Genomic DNA, 18,290 nt, shown 5'->3' on the forward strand with positions numbered 1-18,290 from the left:
TTAAAATATATTTTAGATTCTTGAAAGTAGCCACCCTTTGCCTTGATGAGACCTTTGCACCCGCTTGGCATTCTCTCAACCAGCTTCACCTGGAATGCTTTTCCAACAGTCTTGAAGGAGTTCCCACATATGCTGAGCACTTGTTGGCTGTTTTTCCTTCACTCTGCGGTCCAACTCATCCCAAAACATCTCCATTGGGTTGAGGTCGGGTGATTGTGGAGGCCAGGTCATCTGATGCAGCACTCCATCACTCTCCTTCGTCAAATGGCCCTTACACAGCCTGGTTCATCACAACACTGTGTGTTGGGTCATTGTCCTGTTGAAAAACAGAGGATAGTCCCATTGCGCAAACCAGAAGTCTGCCTTGAATTCTAAATATATAATTGACAGTGTCACAGGCAAAGCACCCCCACATCATCACACCTCCTCCTCCATGCTTCTGACTGCGGTGGGAACCACACACCATCACACCTCCTCCTCCATGCTTCACCAGGGTGGGAACCACACATCATCACACCTCCTCCTCCATGCTTCGCGGTGGGAACCACACATCATCACACCTCCTCCTCCATGCTTCACTGTGTGGTGGGAACCACACATCATCACACCTCCTCCTCCATGCTTCGCGGTGGGGAACCACACATGCTGAGGTCATCCGTTCACCTACTCTGTGTCTCACAAACATCGCAGATTTGGACTCATCAGACCAAAGGACAGATTTCCACCGGTCTAATGTCCACTGCTTGTGTTTATTGGCCCAATAAGTCTCTTCTTCTTATTGGTGTCCTTTAGTAGTGGTTTCTTGACAGCAATTCGACCATGAAGGCCTGATTCACACAGTCTCCTCTGAACAGTTGATGTTGAGATGTGTCTGTTACTTGAACCTGAAGCCTTTATTTGGGCTGCAATCTGAGGCTGGTAACTAATGAACTTATCCTCTGCAGCAGAGGGAACTCTGGGTCTTTCCTGTGGCGCTCCTCATGAGAGCCAGTTTCATCACAGCACTTGATGGTTGTTGCGACTGAACTTCATGTTTGACTGACCTTCATGTCTTAAAGTAAATGATGGACTGTCATTTCTCTTTGCTTATTTGAGCTGTTCTTGCCCTAATATGGACTGGTCTTTTACCAAATAGGGCTATCTTCTGTATACCCTCCTACCTCATCACAACACAACTGATTGGCTCAAAAGCATTAAGAAGGAAAGAAATTCCACAAATTAACTTTTAGCAAGGCACAGCTGTTAATTGAAATGCATTCCAGGTGACTACCTCATGAAGCTGGTTGAGAGTGTGTTTACTGACTGTGTGTTCAGGGCCCACCAGCAGTGTGTTTACTGACTGTGTGTTCAGGGCCCACCAGGAGTGTGTTTACTGACTGTGTGTGTTCAGGGCCCACCAGCAGTGTGTTTACTGACTGTGTGTTCAGGGCCCACCAGGAGTGTGTTTACTGACTGTGTGTGTTCAGGGCCCACCAGGAGTGTGTTTACTGACTGTGTGTGTTCAGGGCCCACCAGGAGTGTGTTTACTGACTGTGTGTGTTCAGGGCCCACCAGGAGTGTGTTTACTGACTGTGTGTTCAGGGCCCACCAGGAGTGTGTTTACTGACTGTGTGTTCAGGGCCCACCAGGAGTGTGTTTACTGACTGTGTGTGTTCAGGGCCCACCAGCAGTGTGTTTACTGACTGTGTGTGTTCAGGGCCCACCAGGAGTGTGTTTACTGACTGTGTGTTCAGGGCCCACCAGCAGTGTGTTTACTGACTGTGTGTGTTCAGGGCCCACCAGGAGTGTGTTTACTGACTGTGTGTTCAGGGCCCACCAGCAGTGTGTTTACTGACTGTGTGTTCAGGGCCCACCAGCAGTGTGTTTACTGACTGTGTGTTCAGGGCCCACCAGGAGTGTGTTTACTGACTGTGTGTGTTCAGGGCCCACCAGGAGTGTGTTTACTGACTGTGTGTTCAGGGCCCACCAGGAGTGTGTTTACTGACTGTGTGTTCAGGGCCCACCAGCAGTGTGTTTACTGACTGTGTGTTCAGGGCCCACCAGCAGTGTGTTTACTGACTGTGTGTGTTCAGGGCCCACCAGCAGTGTGTTTACTGACTGTGTGTGTTCAGGGCCCACCAGGAGTGTGTTTACTGACTGTGTGTTCAGGGCCCACCAGGAGTGTGTTTACTGACTGTGTGTTCAGGGCCCACCAGGAGTGTGTTTACTGACTGTGTGTTCAGGGCCCACCAGCAGTGTGTTTACTGACTGTGTGTTCAGGGCCCACCAGGAGTGTGTTTACTGACTGTGTGTTCAGGGCCCACCAGGTGTGTTTACTGACTGTGTGTTTACTGACTGTGTGTTCAGGGCCCACCAGGAGTGTGTTTACTGACTGTGTGTGTTCAGGGCCCACCAGGAGTGTGTTTACTGACTGTGTGTTCAGGGCCCACCAGCAGTGTGTTTACTGACTGTGTGTTCAGGGCCCACCAGCAGTGTGTTTACTGACTGTGTGTGTTCAGGGCCCACCAGGAGTGTGTTTACTGACTGTGTGTTCAGGGCCCACCAGGAGTGTGTTTACTGACTGTGTGTTCAGGGCCCACCAGCAGTGTGTTTACTGACTGTGTGTTCAGGGCCCACCAGCAGTGTGTTTACTGACTGTGTGTGTTCAGGGCCCACCAGGAGTGTGTTTACTGACTGTGTGTTCAGGGCCCACCAGGAGTGTGTTTACTGACTGTGTGTTCAGGGCCCACCAGGAGTGTGTTTACTGACTGTGTGTTCAGGGCCCACCAGGAGTGTGTTTACTGACTGTGTGTGTTCAGGGCCCACCAGGAGTGTGTTTACTGACTGTGTGTTCAGGGCCCACCAGGAGTGTGTTTACTGACTGTGTGTTCAGGGCCCACCAGAAGTGTGTTTACTGACTGTGTGTGTTCAGGGCCCACCAGGAGTGTGTTTACTGACTGTGTGTGTTCAGGGCCCACCAGGAGTGTGTTTACTGACTGTGTGTGTTCAGGGCCCACCAGCAGTGTGTTTACTGACTGTGTGTGTTCAGGGCCCACCAGCAGTGTGTTTACTGACTGTGTGTTCAGGGCCCACCAGGAGTGTGTTTACTGACTGTGTGTGTTCAGGGCCCACCAGGAGTGTGTTTACTGACTGTGTGTTCAGGGCCCACCAGGAGTGTGTTTACTGACTGTGTGTTCAGGGCCCACCAGGAGTGTGTTTACTGACTGTGTGTTCAGGGCCCACCAGCAGTGTGTTTACTGACTGTGTGTTCAGGGCCCACCAGGAGTGTGTTTACTGACTGTGTGTTCAGGGCCCACCAGGAGTGTGTTTACTGACTGTGTGTTCAGGGCCCACCAGGAGTGTGTTTACTGACTGTGTGTTCAGGGCCCACCAGGAGTGTGTTTACTGACTGTGTGTGTTCAGGGCCCACCAGGAGTGTGTTTACTGACTGTGTGTTCAGGGCCCACCAGGAGTGTGTTTACTGACTGTGTGTTCAGGGCCCACCAGGAGTGTGTTTACTGACTGTGTGTGTTCAGGGCCCACCAGGAGTGTGTTTACTGACTGTGTGTTCAGGGCCCACCAGGAGTGTGTTTACTGACTGTGTGTGTTCAGGGCCCACCAGGAGTGTGTTTACTGACTGTGTGTTCAGGGCCCACCAGGAGTGTGTTTACTGACTGTGTGTGTTCAGGGCCCACCAGGAGTGTGTTTACTGACTGTGTGTTCAGGGCCCACCAGGAGTGTGTTTACTGACTGTGTGTGTTCAGGGCCCACCAGGAGTGTGTTTACTGACTGTGTGTTCAGGGCCCACCAGCAGTGTGTTTACTGACTGTGTGTGTTCAGGGCCCACCAGGAGTGTGTTTACTGACTGTGTGTTCAGGGCCCACCAGCAGTGTGTTTACTGACTGTGTGTTCAGGGCCCACCAGGAGTGTGTTTACTGACTGTGTGTTCAGGGCCCACCAGGAGTGTGTTTACTGACTGTGTGTGTTCAGGGCCCACCAGGAGTGTGTTTACTGACTGTGTGTGTTCAGGGCCCACCAGGAGTGTGTTTACGGACTGTGTGTGTTCTGACTGTGGCCCACCAGCAGTGTGTTTACTGACTGTGTGTTCAGGGCCCACCAGGAGTGTGTTTACTGACTGTGTGTGTTCAGGGCCCACCAGCAGTGTGTTTACTGACTGTGTGTTCAGGGCCCACCAGGAGTGTGTTTACTGACTGTGTGTGTTCAGGGCCCACCAGAGTGTGTTTACTGACTGTGTGTTCAGGGCCCACCAGGAGTGTGTTTACTGACTGTGTGTTCAGGGCCCACCAGGAGTGTGTTTACTGACTGTGTGTTCAGGGCCCACCAGCAGTGTGTTACTGACTGTGTGTTCAGGGCCCACCAGGAGTGTGTTTACTGACTGTGTGTTCAGGGCCCACCAGCAGTGTGTTTACTGACTGTGTGTTCAGGGCCCACCAGGAGTGTGTTTACTGACTGTGTGTTCAGGGCCCACCAGGAGTGTGTTTACTGACTGTGTGTTCAGGGCCCACCAGGAGTGTGTTTACTGACTGTGTGTTCAGGGCCCACCAGGAGTGTGTTTACTGACTGTGTGTTCAGGGCCCACCAGGAGTGTGTTTACTGACTGTGTGTGTTCAGGGCCCACCAGGAGTGTGTTTACTGACTGTGTGTTCAGGGCCCACCAGGAGTGTGTTTACTGACTGTGTGTTCAGGGCCCACCAGGAGTGTGTTTACTGACTGTGTGTTCAGGGCCCACCAGGAGTGTGTTTACTGACTGTGTGTTCAGGGCCCACCAGGAGTGTGTTTACTGACTGTGTGTTCAGGGCCCACCAGCAGTGTGTTTACTGACTGTGTGTGTTCAGGGCCCACCAGGAGTGTGTTTACTGACTGTGTGTTCAGGGCCCACCAGCAGTGTGTTTACTGACTGTGTGTGTTCAGGGCCCACCAGGAGTGTGTTTACTGACTGTGTGTTCAGGGCCCACCAGCAGTGTGTTTACTGACTGTGTGTTCAGGGCCCACCAGGAGTGTGTTTACTGACTGTGTGTTCAGGGCCCACCAGCAGTGTGTTTACTGACTGTGTGTGTTCAGGGCCCACCAGCAGTGTGTTTACTGACTGTGTGTGTTCAGGGCCCACCAGGAGTGTGTTTACGGACTGTGTGTGTTCAGGGCCCACCAGCAGTGTGTTTACTGACTGTGTGTTCAGGGCCCACCAGCAGTGTGTTTACTGACTGTGTGTTCAGGGCCCACCAGGAGTGTGTTTACTGACTGTGTGTTCAGGGCCCACCAGGAGTGTGTTTACTGACTGTGTGTTCAGGACCCACCAGCAGTGTGTTTACTGACTGTGTGTGTTCAGGGCCCACCAGGAGTGTGTTTACTGACTGTGTGTTCAGGGCCCACCAGGAGTGTGTTTACTGACTGTGTGTTCAGGGCCCACCAGGAGTGTGTTTACTGACTGTGTGTTCAGGGCCCACCAGGAGTGTGTTTACTGACTGTGTGTGTTCAGGGCCCACCAGGAGTGTGTTTACTGACTGTGTGTGTTCAGGGCCCACCAGGAGTGTGTTTACTGACTGTGTGTTCAGGGCCCACCAGGAGTGTGTTTACTGACTGTGTGTGTTCAGGGCCCACCAGGAGTGTGTTTACTGACTGTGTGTTCAGGGCCCACCAGCAGTGTGTTTACTGACTGTGTGTGTTCAGGGCCCACCAGGAGTGTGTTTACTGACTGTGTGTGTTCAGGGCCCACCAGGAGTGTGTTTACTGACTGTGTGTTCAGGGCCCACCAGGAGTGTGTTTACTGACTGTGTGTTCAGGGCCCACCAGGAGTGTGTTTACTGACTGTGTGTTCAGGGCCCACCAGGAGTGTGTTTACTGACTGTGTGTTCAGGGCCCACCAGGAGTGTGTAGAGGAGTGCTTCCTGCCCACCCTCCAGACCCTGCTGAATGCCCCAGCAGTGTGTTTACTGACTGTGTGTTCAGGGCCCACCAGGAGTGTGTAGAGGAGTGCTTCCTGCCCACCCTCCAGACCCTGCTGAATGCCCCGGCTACGTCCCCATTGGCCGAAGTGGACGTTACCAACGTAGCAGAGCTGCTGGTGGAGCTGACACGGCCCAGCTCTCTCATAAAGCCTGGAGACCCACAGGTAATATTTAATATAATGATGGGGGGGGGGGGGCATAGATATACAGACCTCTAACACACAGGTAATATTTAATATAACCTCTATATAATAGTGATGGGGGGGTCCATAGATATACAGGCCTCTAACACACAGGTAATATTTAATATAACCTCTATATAATAGTGATGGGGGGTCCATAGATATACAGACCTCTAACACACAGGTAATATTTAATATAACCTCTATATAATAGTGATGGGGGGTCCATAGATATACAGACCTCTAACACACAGGTAATATTTAATATAACCTCTATATAATAGTGATGATATACAGGGGGTCCATAGATATACAGACCTCTAACACACAGGTAATATTTAATATAACCTCTATATAATAGTGATGGGGGTCCATAGATATACAGACCTCTAACACACAGGTAATATTTAATATAACCTCTATATAATAGTGATGGGGGGGTCCATAGATATACAGGCCTCTAACACACAGGTAATATTTAATATAACCTCTATATAATAGTGATGGGGGGTCCATAGATATACAGACCTCTAACACACAGGTAATATTTAATATAACCTCTATATAATAGTGATGGGGGGGGTCCATAGATATACAGACCTCTAACACACAGGTAATATTTAATATAACCTCTATATAATAGTGATGGGGGGGTCCATAGATATACAGACCTCTAACACACAGGTAATATTTAATATAACCTCTATATAATAGTGATGGGGGGTCCATAGATATACAGGCCTCTAACACACAGGTAATATTTAATATAACCTCTATATAATAGTGATGGGGGGGTCCATAGGGGTCTATAGATATACAGACCTCTAACACACAGGTAATATTTAATATAACCTCTATATAATAGTGATGGGGGTCCATAGGGGGTGTCCATAGATATACAGGCCTCTAACACACAGGTAATATTTAATATAACCTCTATATAATAGTGATGGGGGGTCCATAGATATACAGGCCTCTAACACACAGGTAATATTTAATATAACCTCTATATAATAGTGATGGGGGGGTCCATAGATATACAGACCTCTAACACACAGGTAATATTTAATATAACCTCTATATAATAGTGATGGGGGGTCCATAGATATACAGACCTCTAACACACAGGTAATATTTAATATAACCTCTATATAATAGTGATGTAGATATACACCTCTAACACACAGGAATCACAATACATAGAATCACAATACATGTAGAATCACAATACATAGTGTAGAATCACAATACACCTAGAATCACAATAATATTTAAATCACAATACATGTAGAATCCATAGATATACAGAATCACAATAACATTTAGAATCACAATACAGTGAGAATCACAATATATTAGAATCAATACGTAGAATCACAATACACGTAGAATAATAGTGATGGGGGGTCCATAGAATCACAATACAGTAAGAATCACCACGTAGAATCACAATACACAGGTAGAATTAATATAATGTAGAATCACAATACCGTAGAATCACAACACACAGGTAATATTTAATAGAATCACAATACATAGTGAGAATCACAATACACAGAATCACAATACACGGAATAATATTAGAATCACAATACATAGAATCACAATACATGTAGAATCACAATACATGTAGAATCACAATACATGTAGAATAATGAGAATCACAATACACGTAGAATCACAATACATGTAGAATCACAATACATGTAGAATCACACATGTAGAATATACACGTAGAATCACAATACATGTAGAATCACAATACACACAGAATCACAATACATGGAGAATCACAATACATGTAGAATCACAATACATGTAGAATCACAATACACGTAGAATCACAATACACGTAGAATCACAATACACGTAGAATCACAATACACGTAGAATCACAATACATGTAGAATCACAATACACGTAGAATCACAATACACGTAGAATCACAATACACGTAGAATCACAATACACGTAGAATCACAATACACGTAGAATCACAATACACGTAGAATCACAATACACGTAGAATCACAATACATGTAGAATCACAATACATGTAGAATCACAATACACGTAGAATCACAATACACGTAGAATCACAATACACGTAGAATCACAATACACGTAGAATCACAATACATGTAGAATCACAATACACGTAGAATCACAATACATGAGAATCACAATACACGTAGAATCACAATACATATAATAGTAGAATCACAATACACGTAGAATCACAATACATGTAGAATCACAATACATGTAGAATCACAATACACGTAGAATCACAATACATGTAGAATCACAATACATGTAGAATCACAATACACGTAGAATCACAATACATGTAGAATCACAATACATGTAGAATCACAATACACGTAGAATCACAATACACGTAGAATCACAATACACGTAGAATCACAATACACGTAGAATCACAATACACGTAGAATCACAATACATGTAGAATCACAATACAGAGAATCACAATACATGTAGAATCACAATACATGTAGAATCACAATACATGTAGAATCACAATACATGTAGAATCACAATACACGTAGAATCACAATACATGTAGAATCACAATACACGTAGAATCACAATACAGAATCACAATACATGTAGAATCACAATACACGTAGAATCACAATACACGTAGAATCACAATACACGTAGAATCACAATACACGTGAGAATCACAATAGAATCACAATACATGTAGAATCACAATACACGTAGAATCACAATACACGTAGAATCACAATACACGTAGAATCACAATACACGTAGAATCACAATACACGTAGTAGAATCACAATACACGTAGAATCACAATACACGTAGAATCACAATACATGTAGAATCACAATACATGTAGAATCACAATACATGTAGAATCACAATACATGTAGAATCACAATACATGTAGAATCACAATACATGTAGAATCACAATACATGTAGAATCACAATACACGTAGAATCACAATACACGTAGAATCACAATACACGTAGAATCACAATACACATGTAGAATCACAATACATGTAGAATCACAATACATGTAGAATCACAATACACGTAGAATCACAATACATGTAGAATCACAATACATGTAGAATCACAATACACGTAGAATCACAATACACGTAGAATCACAATACATGTAGAATCACAATACATGTAGAATCACAATACACGAATAATAGAATCACAATACATGTAGAATCACAATACATGTAGAATCACAATACACGTAGAATCACAATACACGTAGAATCACAATACACGTAGAATCACAATACATGTAGAATCACAATACATGTAGAATCACAATACATGTAGAATCACAATACACGTAGAATCACAATACACGTAGAATCACAATACACGTAGAATCACAATACACGTAGAATCACAATACACGTAGAATCACAATACACGTAGAATCACAATACACGTAGAATCACAATACATGTAGAATCACAATACACGTAGAATCATGAGAATCACAATACACGTAGAATCACAATACATGTAGAATCACAATACATGTAATGTAGAATCACAATACACGTAGAATCATGAGAATCACAATACACGTAGAATCACAATACATGTAGAATCACAATACATGTAATGTAGAATCACAATACACGTAGAATCATGAGAATCACAATACACGTAGAATCACAATACACATAGAATCACAATACACGTAGAATCACAATACACGTAGAATCACAATACACGTAGAATCACAATACACGTAGAATCACAATACACGTAGAATCACAATACACGTAGAATCACAATACACGTAGAATCACAATACACGTAGAATCACAATACACGTAGAATCACAATACACGTAGAATCACAATACACGTAGAATCACAATACACGTAGAATCACAATACACGTAGAATCACAATACATGAATTACTGGTCTCATCCCTCAGTCTGAAGTGTGTTCTCTGGAGGCTAAACGTGTGCGTGTGTGCGTGTGTGCGTGCGTGTGTGTGTGTGTGTGTGTGTGTGTGCTCAGGAGGTGTGTGTCCATGACCACCTGGCAGTGCGTGTGTGTGGTGAGATGCTGAAGGACCCGTCAGCTCCCGAAGTCCGTCTCTTCGCCAAAGTCCTGAACAGTCTGGAGCTCAGTGCTGATGGCAACACAACTAGAGACCTGGTGACCCTGTTACAACAAGTTACTCAGGTACAGTACTGACAACAACACCTGGTGACCCTGTTACAACACCTGGTGACCCTGTTACAACAAGTGGTGACCCTGTTACAACACCTGGTGACCCTGTTACAACACCTGGTGACCCTGTTACAACAAGTTACTCAGGTACAGTACTGACAACAACACCTGGTGACCCTGTTACAACACCTGGTGACCCTGTTACAACACCTGGTGACCCTGTTACAACACCTGGTGACCCTGTTACAACACCTGGTGACCCTGTTACAACACCTGGTGACCCTGTTACAACAAGTTACTCAGGTACAGGACTGACAACAACACCTGGTGACCCTGTTACAACACCTGGTGACCCTGTTACAACACCTGGTGACCCTGTTACAACACCTGGTGACCCTGTTACAACAAGTTACTCAGGTACAGTACTGACAACAACACCTGGTGACCCTGTTACAACACCTGGTGACCCTGTTACAACAAGTTACTCAGGTACAGTACTGACAACAACACCTGGTGACCCTGTTACAACACCTGGTGACCCTGTTACAACAAGTTACTCAGGTACAGTACTGACAACAACACCTGGTGACCCTGTTACAACACCTGGTGACCCTGTTACAACAAGTTACTCAGGTACAGTACTGACAACAACACCTGGTGACCCTGTTACAACACCTGGTGACCCTGTTACAACAAGTTACTCAGGTACAGTACTGACAACAACACCTGGTGACCCTGTTACAACACCTGGTGACCCTGTTACAACAAGTTACTCAGGTACAGTACTGACAACAACACCTGGTGACCCTGTTACAACACCTGGTGACCCTGTTACAACACCTGGTGACCCAGTTGACAACAACACCTGGTGACCCTGTTACAACACCTGGTGACCCTGTTACAACAAGTTACTCAGGTACAGTACTGACAACAACACCTGGTGACCCTGTTACAACACCTGGTGACCCTGTTACAACAAGTTACCAGGTACAGTACTGACAACAACACCTGGTGACCCTGTTACAACACCTGGTGACCCTGTTACAACACCTGGTGACCCTGTTACAACAAGTTACTCAGGTACAGTACTGACAACAACACCTGGTGACCCTGTTACAACACCTGGTGACCCTGTTACAACAAGTTACTCAGGTACAGTACCTGACTGTTACAACACCTGGTGACCCTGTTACAACACCTGGTGACCCTGTTACAACAAGTTACTCAGGTACAGTACTGACAACAACACCTGGTGACCCTGTTACAACACCTGGTGACCCTGTTACAACAAGTTACTCAGGTACAGTACTGACAACAACACCTGGTGACCCTGTTACAACACCTGGTGACCCTGTTACAACAAGTTACTCAGGTACAGTACTGACAACAACACCTGGTGACCCTGTTACAACACCTGGTGACCCTGTTACAACACCTGGTGACCCTGTTACAACAAGTTACTCAGGTACAGTACTGACAACAACACCTGGTGACCCTGTTACAACACCTGGTGACCCTGTTACAACACCTGGTGACCCTGTTACAACACCTGGTGACCCTGTTACAACAAGTTACTCAGGTACAGTACTGACAACAACACCTGGTGACCCTGTTACAACACCTGGTGACCCTGTTACAACAAGTTACTCAGGTACAGTACTGACAACAACACCTGGTGACCCTGTTACAACACCTGGTGACCCTGTTACAACAAGTTACTCAGGTACAGTACTGACAACAACACCTGGTGACCCTGTTACAACACCTGGTGACCCTGTTACAACAAGTTACTCAGGTACAGTACTGACAACAACACCTGGTGACCCTGTTACAACACCTGGTGACCCTGTTACAACAAGTTACTCAGGTACAGTACTGACCTGGTGACAACACCTGGTGACCCTGTTACAACACCTGGTGACCCTGTTACAACACCTGGTGACCCAACAACACCTGGTGACCCTGTTACAACAACCTGGTGACCCTGTTACAACACCTGGTGACCCTGTTACAACACCTCAGGTACCCTGACCCTGTGACCCTGTTACAACACCTGGTGACCCTGTTACAACAAGTTACTCAGGTACAGTACTGACAACAACACCTGGTGACCCTGTTACAACACCTGGTGACCCTGTTACAACACCTGGTGACCCTGTTACAACAAGTTACTCAGGTACAGTACTGACAACAACACCTGGTGACCCTGTTACAACACCTGGTGACCCTGTTACAACAAGTTACTCAGGTACAGTACTGACAACAACACCTGGTGACCCTGTTACAACACCTGGTGACCCTGTTACAACAAGTTACTCAGGTACAGTACTGACAACAACACCTGGTGACCCTGTTACAACACCTGGTGACCCTGTTACAACAAGTTACTCAGGTACAGTACTGACAACAACACCTGGTGACCCTGTTACAACAAGTTACTCAGGTACAGTACTGACAACAACACCTGGTGACCCTGTTACAACACCTGGTGACCCTGTTACAACACCTGGTGACCCTGTTACAGTACTCAGGTACAGTACTGACAACAACACCTGGTGACCCAACAACACCTGGTGACCCTGTTACAACAAGTTACCTGTTACAACACCTGGTGACCCTGTTACAACAAGTTACTCAGGTACAGTACTGACAACAACACCTGGTGACCCTGTTACAACACCTGGTGACCCTGTTACAACAAGTTACTCAGGTACAGTACTGACAACAACACCTGGTGACCCTGTTACAACACCTGGTGACCCTGTTACAACAAGTTACCTCAGGTACAGTACAACAACACCTGGTGACCCTGTTACAACACCTGGTGACCCTGTTACAACAAGTTACTCAGGTACAGTTACAACACCTGGTGACCCTGTTACAACACCTGGTGAGTTACAACACCTGGTGACCCTGTTACAACAACACCTGGTGACCCTGTTACAACACAACTGGTGACCTGGTGACACCCTGTTACAACAAGTTACTCAGGTACAGTACTGACAACAACACCTGGTGACCCTGTTACAACACCTGGTGACCCTGTTACAACAAGTTACCAGGTGACAGTACTGACACAACCTGGTGACCCTGTTACAACACCTGGTGACCCTGTTACAACACCTGGTGACCCTGTTACAACACCTGGTGACCCTGTTACAACACCTGGTGACCCTGTTACAACAAGTTACCTGGTGACCAGTTACAACACCTGGTGACCCTGTTACAACACCTGGTGACCCTGTTACAACACCTGGTGACCCTGTTACAACAACACCTTACTCAGGTACAGTACTGACAACAACACCTGGTGACCCTGTTACAACACCTGGTGACCCTGTTACAACACCTGGTGACCTGTGACAACAACACCTGGTGACCCTGTTACAACACCAGGTGACCCAGTACTACAACACCTGGTGACCCTGTTACAACACCTGGTGACCCTGTTACAACACCTGGTGACCCTGTTACAACACCTGGTGACCCTGTTACAACACCTGGTGACCCTGTTACAACACCTGGTGACCCTGTTACAACACCTGGTGACCCTGTTACAACACCTGGTGACCCTGTTACAACAAGTTACTCAGGTACAGTACTGACAACAACACCTGGTGACCCTGTTACAACAAGTTACTCAGGTACAGTACTGACAACAACACCTGGTGACCCTGTTACAACACCTGGTGACCCTGTTACAACAAGTTACTCAGGTACAGTACTGACAACAACACCTGGTGACCCTGTTACAACACCTGGTGACCCTGTTACAACAAGTTACAAGTGACCCAGGTGACCCTGTTACAGTACCCTGACAACAACACCTGGTGACCCTGTTACAACACCAGGTACAGTAACAACACCTGGTGACCCTGTTACAACAAGTTACTCAGGTACAGTACTGACAACAACACCTGGTGACCCTGTTACAACAAGTTACTCAGGTACAGTACTGACAACAACACCTGGTGACCCTGTTACAACAAGTTACTCAGGTACAGTACTGACAACAACACCTGGTGACCCTGTTACAACACCTGGTGACCCTGTTACAACACCTGGTGACCCTGTTACAACACCTGGTGACCCTGTTACAACACCTGGTGACCCTGTTACAACACCTGGTGACCCTGTTACAACAAGTTACCAGGTACAGTACTGTTACAACACCTGGTGACCCTGTTACAACACCTGGTGACCCTGTTACAACACCAGTGACCCTGTTACAACACCTGGTGACCCTGTTACAACACCTGGTGACCCTGTTACAACAAGTTACTCAGGTACAGTACTCAACAACACCTGGTGACCCTGTTACAACAACACCTGGTGACCCTGTTACAACACCTGGTGACCCTGTTACAACACTGGTGACCCTGTTACAACAACACCTGGTGACCCTGTTACAACACCTGGTGACCCTGTTCTGGTGACCCTGTTACAACACCTGGTGACCCTGTTACAACACCTGGTGACCCTGTTACAACACCTGGTGACCCTGTTACAACACCTGGTGACCCTGTTACAACACCTGGTGACCCTGTTACAACACCTGGTGACCCTGTTACAACACCTGGTGACCCTGTTACAACACCTGGTGACCCTGTTACAACACCTGGTGACCCTGTTACAACACCTGGTGACCCTGTTACAACACCTGGTGACCCTGTTACAACACCTGGTGACCCTGTTACAACACCTGGTGACCCTGTTACAACACCTGGTGACCCTGTTACAACACCTGGTGACCCTGTTACAACACCTGGTGACCCTGTTACAACAAGTTACTCAGGTACAACACCTGGTGACCCTGTTACAACACCTGGTGACCCTGTTACAACACCTGGTGACCCTGTGGTGACCCTGTTACAACACCTGGTGACCCTGTTACAACAAGTTACTCAGGTACAGTGACAACAACACCTGGTGACCCTGTTACAACACCTGGTGACCCTGTTACACCTGGTGACCCTGTTACAACACCTGGTGACCCTGTTACAACACCTGGTGACCCTGTTACAACAAGTTACTCAGGTACAGTACTGACAACAACACCTGGTGACCCTGTTACAACACCTGGTGACCCTGTTACAACACCTGGTGACCCTGTTACAACACCTGGTGACCCTGTTACAACACCTGGTGACCTGTTACAACACCTGGTGACCCTGTTACAACACCTGGTGACCCTGTTACAACAGTTACCCTGTTACTGACACAACACCTGGTGACCCTGTTACAACACCTGGTGACCCTGTTACAACACCTGGTGACAGTACTGACAACAACACCTGGTGACCCTGTTACAACACCTGGTGACCCTGTTACAACAAGTTACCAGGTACAGTACTGACAACAACAACACCTGGTGACCCTGTTACAACACCTGGTGACCCTGTTACAACACCTGGTGACCCTGTTACAACACCTGGTGACAACACCTGGTGACCCTGTTACAACACCTGGTGACCCTGTTACAACACAACACCTGGTGACCCTGTTACTGACAACAACACCTGGTGACCCTGTTACAACACCTGGTGACCCTGTTACAACACCTGGTGACCCTGTTACAACACCTGGTGACCCTGTTACAACACCTGGTGACCCTGTTACAACACCTGGTGACCCTGTTACAACACAACACCTGGTGACCCTGTTACAACACCTGGTGACCCTGTTACAACACCTGGTGACCCTGTTACAACACCTGACACAACACCTGGTGACCCTGTTACAACACCTGGTGACCCTGTTACAACACCTGGTGACCCTGTTACAACACCTGGTGACCCTGTTACAACACAACACCTGTTACAACACCTGGTGACCCTGTTACAACAACACCTGGTGACCCTGTTACAACACCTGGTGACCCTGTTACAACACCTGGTGACCCTGTTACAACACCTGGTGACCCTGTTACAACACCTGGTGACCCTGTTACAACACCTGGTGACTGTTACACAACACCTGGTGACCCTGTTACAACACCTGGTGACCCTGTTACACCTGGTGACCCTGTTACAACACCTGGTGACCCTGTTACAACACCTGGTGACCCTGTTACAACACCTGGTGACCCTGTTACAACACCTGGTGACCCTGTTACAACACAACACCACCTGGGTACAACACCTGGTGACCCTGTTACAACACCTGGTGACCCTGTTACAACAACTGGTGACCTGGTGACCCTGTTACAACACCTGGTGACCCTGTTACAACACCTGGTGACCCTGTTACAACACCTGGTGACCCTGTTACAACACCTGGTGACCCTGTTACAACACAACACCTGGTGACCCTGTTACAACACAACACCTGGTGACCCTGTTACAACACCTGGTGACCCTGTTACAACAAGTTACCTGGTGACCCTGACAACACAACACCTGGTGACCCTGTTACAACACAACAGTGACCCTGTTACAACACCTGGTGACCCTGTAACAACACCTGGTGACCCTGTTACAACACCTGGTGACCCTGTTACAACACCTGGTGACCCTGTTACAACACAACACCTGGTGACCCTGTTACAACACAACACCTGGTGACCCTGTTACAACACAACACCTGGTGACCCTGTTACAACACAACACCTGGTGACCCTGTTACAACACCTGGTGACCCTGTTACAACACCTGGTGACCCTGTTACAACACAACACCTGGTGACCCTGTTACAACACAACACCTGGTGACCCTGTTACAACACCTGGTGACCCTGTTACAACACCTGGTGACCCTGTTACAACACCTGGTGACCCTGTTACAACACCTGGTGACCCTGTTACAACACCTGGTGACCCTGTTACAACACCTGGTGACCCTGTTAGGGTGACCCTGTTACAACACCACCTGGTGGTGACCCTGTTACAACACTTGACATTTACATTTAGTGAGTTACAACATTTAGCAGAGGAGACCTTATCCAGAGCGACTGTTACAACACCTGGTGACCCTGTTATGACACCAGTGGTGACCCTGTTACTGAGGGTAGCAACACCTGGTGACCCTGTTACAACACCTGGTGACCCTGTTACAACAAGTTACTCAGGTACAGTACTGACAACAACACCTGGTGACCCTGTTACAACACCTGGTGACCCTGTTACAACACCTGGTGACCCTGTTACAACACCTGGTGACCCTGGTACAACACCTGGTGACCCTGTTACAACACCTGGTGACCCTGGTACAACACCTGGTGACCCTGTTACAACACCTGGTGACCCTGTTACAACACCTGGTGACCCTGTTACAACACCTGGTGACACTGTTACAACACCTGGTGACCCTGTTACAACACCTGGTGACACCAAACTAACTCATATCTGTGTAGGAGGTGAAGGATCGTATCGCTCTGCGTGCTGTGGAGAAGCTGATTGGACAACTGCAGGACTCCAACAACCAACCAGATCTCAGCACTACGACACTACAGCCTGTAGCTGTCAACACTGAGGGTAAAGAGAGAGGAGACTACTACTGAGGGTAGAGAGAGAGAGGAGACACCTACTGAGGGTAGAGAGAGAGGAGACTACTACTGAGGGTAGAGAGAGAGGAGACTACTACTGAGGGTAGAGAGAGAGGAGACTATAACTGAGGGTAGAGAGAGAGGAGACTACTACTGAGGGTAGAGAGAGAGGAGACTACTACTGAGGGTAGAGAGAGAGAGGAGACTACTACTGAGGGTAGAGAGAGAGGAGACTACTACTGAGGGTAGAGAGAGAGGAGACTACTACTGAGGGTAGAGAGAGAGGAGACTATAACTGAGGGTAGATAGAGAGAGGAGACTATACTGAGGGTAGAGAGAGAGGAGACTACTACTGAGGGTAGAGAGAGAGGAGACTACTACTGAGGGTAGAGAGAGAGGAGACTACTACTGAGGGTAGAGAGAGAGAGGAGACTACTACTGAGGGTAGAGAGAGAGAGGAGACTAC

At 47.1% G+C, this 18,290-nt stretch overlaps 1 protein-coding gene and 1 long non-coding RNA gene across 38 annotated transcripts in view; one reads left to right on the forward strand and one right to left on the reverse strand.

Moving 5' to 3' along the window:
• Positions 1-18,290, forward strand: part of LOC127925174 (condensin complex subunit 3-like) — a 32,128-nt gene that overhangs the window by 7,385 nt on the left and 6,453 nt on the right. Inside the window, exons 5-7 of the mRNA XM_052510017.1 lie at positions 5,947-6,109; positions 10,187-10,354; positions 17,693-17,813. Coding sequence (XP_052365977.1) covers positions 5,947-6,109; positions 10,187-10,354; positions 17,693-17,813 — 452 coding nt within the window. The remainder of the gene's footprint in view (positions 1-5,946; positions 6,110-10,186; positions 10,355-17,692; positions 17,814-18,290) is intronic.
• On the reverse strand, positions 12,679-17,664 carry LOC127925167 (uncharacterized). 37 transcript variants are annotated; one of them, XR_008119927.1, is made up of 8 exons: positions 17,357-17,664; positions 16,805-17,044; positions 16,618-16,690; positions 16,056-16,156; positions 15,308-15,472; positions 14,209-14,361; positions 13,843-13,956; positions 12,679-12,806 (listed from the first exon to the last, which is right to left on the reverse strand). It is a non-coding gene; the product is annotated as an uncharacterized LOC127925167 (long non-coding RNA). The 37 variants fall into 37 exon arrangements; XR_008119942.1 differs by lacking the exon at positions 16,056-16,156 and having other exon boundaries at positions 15,350-15,442; positions 16,644-16,690; positions 16,784-17,044; XR_008119922.1 differs by lacking the exons at positions 12,679-12,806; positions 13,843-13,956; positions 14,209-14,361; positions 15,308-15,472; positions 16,056-16,156 and adding exons at positions 15,785-15,833; positions 15,925-16,013 and having other exon boundaries at positions 16,571-16,690; positions 16,842-17,044.

The sequence above is a fragment of the Oncorhynchus keta genome, unplaced genomic scaffold, assembly GCF_023373465.1.
Source record: "Oncorhynchus keta strain PuntledgeMale-10-30-2019 unplaced genomic scaffold, Oket_V2 Un_contig_5214_pilon_pilon, whole genome shotgun sequence".
NCBI lineage: Eukaryota > Metazoa > Chordata > Actinopteri > Salmoniformes > Salmonidae > Oncorhynchus > Oncorhynchus keta.